This window comes from Vitis vinifera, chromosome 2, assembly GCF_030704535.1.
Source record: "Vitis vinifera cultivar Pinot Noir 40024 chromosome 2, ASM3070453v1".
Classification (NCBI taxonomy): Eukaryota; Viridiplantae; Streptophyta; class Magnoliopsida; order Vitales; family Vitaceae; genus Vitis; species Vitis vinifera.
Window position 1 is genome coordinate 4111310 of NC_081806.1, and position 5594 is coordinate 4116903.

A 5594-nucleotide genomic window follows, 5' to 3' on the forward strand; every position below is an offset into this window, starting at 1 on the left:
TAAAAAATATTCAATTTTCCAAAAAAAAAAAAAAAAACTCTTAGATGTAAAAATTCTTTAGCAAAATAAAAATAAAAATAGAAAATTTGCCCACTCTAAAAGAATATAAATTTAATTTTAAAATTTTTAAAAATAAAAAATAATGGTGACTAAATATTATTACCAAAAAATAATATCTACCATTAATTACTAATAATATATTAAGATTGAACTAAAGTTCAAAAATAAAATAAAATCTTATTTAATATTATCCATACTTGTTTTTTCTTGTTCATTTGACCTTTTTCCTTTTTTATATTTACTTTTTGTGGTTGGTTTAACTAAATCATAAAAAAAAATTATTTAGTTTTTATTAACTACTTATATTTTTACTTGTAAGTAGGGATATAATGTGAATCCATCAATATCTAACCATTAAATTACTAGTGTTTTAACAATTTATTATATGAAATATAAGTTTTAAGTAAAAGACTTTACTTTCAAATATCTTATATTTAGTTATTAAAAAAAATTAAGGTATTAATTTGGTATATATGAAAATCTTAATTTTCACTTTTGAAAGTATATAAAAAAATTCAGGCTCCTTAATCTAAGTATAAAGAATGAGATTAATGTATAAATAAATGAAATCAAGTGATAAGACAATGAGACATAAAAGCCCCGCACCTCTTCTATTTGAAAAATATCAAAATTTATAATAAAATTGTTAAATTCTTTAAAATAAGTTTAAAGGTTTTTGGTACAAATTGATTAAAATTATTTTAAAATTCTAATGATTTTTCTTTCCATTTTTTTAATTCTATTAAGAAATTCCTTTAAATATTCTTGATGATTTTTTTTATATATAAAATCTAAAACTTTTTTAAAGTGTTCTTAGTACCATGATTGTTTAATTTGATGCATTTTTAATATTTTATAATTAATGTTTAAAATTATACATTTTTTAATAATAATATAAAATACCATTAATTTGATAGAATAAATGTGGACCGATATCATATTAATCATTGTTTAGGATTTAGCTATCCATATATATACATATGATTTTTATTCGTTTCAGAGTATAGACCACCTTATGTATAGAGCTCAGTGTCATCATGGGCCTTAAATGATGGGCCTAAGATTTGTGAGGCCCAATAACCAAAGGATATGGTCCCTAAGGCAGGAGGGTATAAATCCACAGAATAGTGTTAGTTCTTGGGATGACAACGTTTTGAATACAAAATAGAACATGTTCTCTCCCGCTTCTCATCGTCAGAGAGAATCGGAGTAAGGTGGTGCCCTTTACAACCTTAGAAGATTTGTACCTCTTCAACAAAATTATGGAAAAATGGACTCGGGTATGTTTCAAAGAACAATATATAAGGTATGTTTTGAATGAATTAATATATACATATATCCTCCATGTGTTTTTAGTGATAATGGAGAATGATCGTCCTTCATAATTATCTTATAATTTATAAATAATGACTATAATATAATATTTTTTTCATACCCGTCTAACAAAAATCTCTGGCTCTGCTACTATCAACCACACCTTCATTACTTTTTTTTTTTTTAAATATTAATTTTTCTATGTGTATATATATATATATATATATATATAGTTTCAAAATTAGTCTGATTCATATTTAATATATATTTTGTCATTTATAAATAGGAATATTTGTGCCAAATGCACAAAATTGATGAAGGGCATTTTGGTGAATATAATTTTATTTCCATATTTAAACAAGTGAAGATTACTTTTCTAGATGAGGAATTGTTTTATCATCACATGTTTCAAGTAATAACACTATATGGAATCTGGAAGTTGATTTGAAAGTTTTGAATGGCTGGCTATTAGTGATCCGAAGAGCCACCATTCCACGAACTTCTTACATTCCTGCCAATAAGTGTCACGTAGTGGTATGTGACATTTCATTTGGAAACTTCCCGGTGTGTTGCATGCTGACTATGTAGTTTTGAAAAATCAACAGGGAGAATAAGGGTGTGATAATCGACTGCATGTCATCTTTTGGAAAGCACGTATCTTATACGTCTCTATGTGTGTCTGCTACAGACCCGTGTATAACAAGAGAATCCATACGTCAACCAAGGCCAGATTGAATAATCCCAACGCTTCTCCTTCCCAATCCCTACAATAAGTTAGCAAAAGGTGGAAAATGTTAAACGGAGAAACACCATTGCCGCAGAATGGACACCGGAGAAACTCCATGGCTGCTATCACTGGTGAGGCAGAAGCAGAAGCACCAGGGGTGGTATTTGTTCATGGCAGCCCACCGTTTGGCCTCCCTTTCAAGGACCGGTTACTGAGTCGGTTCCAACTCATCCACATGTCTGAGTTACCTGAATCCTCCCACGTCAAGGTCATGCTCTGCATGGATCACACTCCGGTCACCTCCCAGACTCTATATAAACTCCCTTCACTTGAGTGCATCGTGGCATCAAGCGCTGGCGTTGACCACATTGACCTCACGACTTGCCGCCTCCGTGGGATTGCGGTCGCCAACGGCAGTCAGGCTTTCTCTGAGGACGTGGCTGATTACGCCGTCGCCCTCTTGATGGATGTCCTCAGAAAGATTTCGGCGGGCGATAGGTATCTGCGCTCCGGTTTGTGGTCCACGAAGGGAGATTATCCGCTTGGTTGGAAGGTAGGCTGGTACTTCCTTGGTAGGTCATGTTGGTCACGTACTTAGTCACGTAGTTCAAATAACCTATGAATAATATTTAGGTTAAAAATATATATGTAAATATGATCAATAACATGTTATTTAACTTATTTAATAACAAATTTTTATTTAATAATAAGATTGGGTTAGGCTTTCTTTGAGCAGATATTATTAATCTTTCAATCTAATATGTTTAAGATTCAATTCATCTATTTATTCAAAATCAAAATTTAAATAAGAGTGTATTTAAGAGTGATTTTAGAAAACGTTTTAAATATTTTTAACTCTTATATGGTAAAACTTTTCAAGTATTAAAAATGTTAAAAACGTTTTCTAAAATTATTATCTAACGGGTTTTAAGTCAAATATGAATTAAATATATTGGTTGTGATTATAACTAGGTTAATTAACATAATTATTAAATAAATTAATTTTATATTATGCAAATTGACCTAATATATTATTAAAATCAACATAAATTTAACTCATACATCATCATACTTAATCTAAACTCGTGAAAAATGTGTCCACGTTTAACTCATATTAATAAATTGTATCAAATTTTACTATCTCATATGAAATGACGGTAACATTCACTAATTAAAAAATTAGATTTAAATTTCATAAAATTATTGAAATTGTCAAAATTATTTAATACAATGCTTGGACGTTAGTGAATGACTGTATTTACTTTTATTTCCCTCCCTTCTACTCTTCAATATGAAATTAAAACGCTAGCTATTCATACAAGCCCTTAGGTAATTAATTAGGCTAAAACCTGTAACGTATCACTCGCTTCTTTACCCATGTTAAGCTTTTTGTTGATGCAATCTAGCATATGCTAAAGCTTTAAAAGCCCACTTCCTTTCTCTCCCACCTCCGCTAGCCCAAATGCTGCTTAGCGATTTCAGTCTATTTGCTGACTATTTTAAAAAATATTTTTCTTTTTAATTTTATGATTTATAAAATAAATGTCTATTTGAGAATTTAAAATATTTTTAATTTATTTTTTATATTTTTAAAAATAATTTTTATATATAATTTTTTTTTTTTTTAATCATTCTTCGTAGTATAATTATTTTTTAAAATCACCTTTAAAAAAACACACAAGGGAAAACAGTTAAAATATATTATTTAAAAATATCATATTTTATATTTTGAAGAACAGAGAATGGTTTTGTGTTTTTTGGTTATTAAATGAATTTTTTTTTTTTTGAAAGATAAAAAGTTATTTTAAAAAACCGTTACTAAAATAGACCCTTCAGTTGCCTATTCTTTTCCTCTGTTTTCTCTCCGCCGTCAAAAGGGTGGGATGGGAAGCCCTAAAATTAAATAAACGGTTGGCTGCTAATTGGTCCTTTGTTTGTACTTCAGATGTTACTCATTGGTGAATGATGATCCTCAATGCCACTTTAGGTGCGGTAAGATGCTGAAGTAAATGTCACATTTATCCCAATTAATGAGGATCATTGCCAGTTGAAAACACGAGTCACAGTTCAAATATGTGTCATCATATAATGTTGGAATCCTGCCATGGCTTTTGTCCCTCCACTAGTACTATGTGCTTTTTGTACTACGTAATACATGTTTGTTACAGTGATATTTCATTAAATTGGTTTTTGAGCTTCACAGGTGACTTGGTTATTTTTGCAGCTAGGGGGAAAGCGAGTTGGAATTGTGGGACTGGGGAACATTGGCTCTGAAGTTGCCAAAAGGCTCGTGGCCTTTGGCTGCGCCATTGCCTACAACTCCAGGAAGAAAAGGTCATCTGTTTCATTCCCATACTACGCAGATGTGTGCGACCTCGCGGCTAACAGCGACATTCTCGTTATTTGTGGTGCATTGACAAGTGAAACCCACCACATAATCAACAAGGATGTGATGACAGCACTGGGGAAGGAAGGAGTCATCATCAACGTTGGCCGTGGATCTCTCATTAATCAGAAGGAACTGGTGCAGTTTCTGGTGGAAGGTCAGATTAGAGGTGCGGGGCTTGATGTGTTTGAGAATGAACCCATTGTGCCTAGAGAACTACTTGAGTTGGATAATGTTGTGTTGTCTCCACATAATGCTGTTGTGACACCAGAAGCCTTTGAAGCTATGCAAGAGCTGGCCATATCCAACTTGGGGGCCTTCTTCTCTAACAAACCTCTGCTATCACCTATCTAGCATGTATGATACTTGGTATTCATTGGGCCATCGGATTATTTTACTCATTCTAATCCAACTTTTCACATGTAGAATTCACTATCAATCGCCTTGAACCTTCAGGCATTCACATAATTAGGGTCTTCTTGGTTTCCAGGTCACTGTTAGGAATGGCTTGAGGTGGGCATTTTTGGGCCAGATGGAGATTACCCTTACAGAAAAAGGGATAGGAAGCTGGTAGATAACAAACTCAATTATGCAATAAGCATACATCAGGCCACCTAATGAGGAAGGGTTTGGAATGGGGAGACAGAATATATATCCATAGGTATATATATGAGGCCACTTAAGTTTAGATGAATGAGTGATTCAAAATGAGATGAAACAATGCTCCTACCCGCTCCTCCAAATAGAGACAATGGGATTATGATTATTGTAATTTTTCTAAAAAAAATGTGAATAATTATTCTTCAGATGGGCAATTTGAAAATTCGCTTTATGCTACTTAGTGCCACCTTCACAACTGTTAGGTAACAAAAACAATAAACTCATCCCTCTTTCTTCTGTTTCATTCTTAGTCTCATTTTTCTGACATCTCTTAGTCTTGAAAGAGACATCCAAGTTTGGCAGTCAAACACAACATTAGCTTAGCTGGAGTTGAGGATTTTTGATGACATATCCCAACACCTCCAATGCAGCTAGTTGATATGTCTGAAAGAACACGAAAAGTGGTTTGTAGACTGCATAAAAGGCATTTCACTCTTGTTGAATATA

At 32.2% G+C, this 5594-nt stretch overlaps 1 protein-coding gene across 2 annotated transcripts; it reads left to right on the top strand.

Moving 5' to 3' along the window:
- Positions 1-1834: 1834 nt before the first annotated feature.
- Positions 1835-5310, top strand: LOC100253090 (glyoxylate/hydroxypyruvate reductase HPR3). 2 transcript variants are annotated; one of them, XM_019225395.2, is made up of 3 exons: positions 1953-2654; positions 4326-4844; positions 4978-5310. In XM_019225395.2, the coding sequence occupies exons 1-2, from the start codon at positions 2166-2168 to the stop codon at positions 4839-4841; spliced, it is 1005 nt and encodes a 334-aa protein (XP_019080940.1). In that variant the 5' UTR covers positions 1953-2165; the 3' UTR covers positions 4842-4844; positions 4978-5310. The 2 variants fall into 2 exon arrangements, with proteins under 2 accessions (XP_002282078.1, XP_019080940.1); XM_002282042.4 differs by lacking the exon at positions 4978-5310 and having other exon boundaries at positions 1835-2654; positions 4326-4926.
- Positions 5311-5594: the final 284 nt, after the last annotated feature.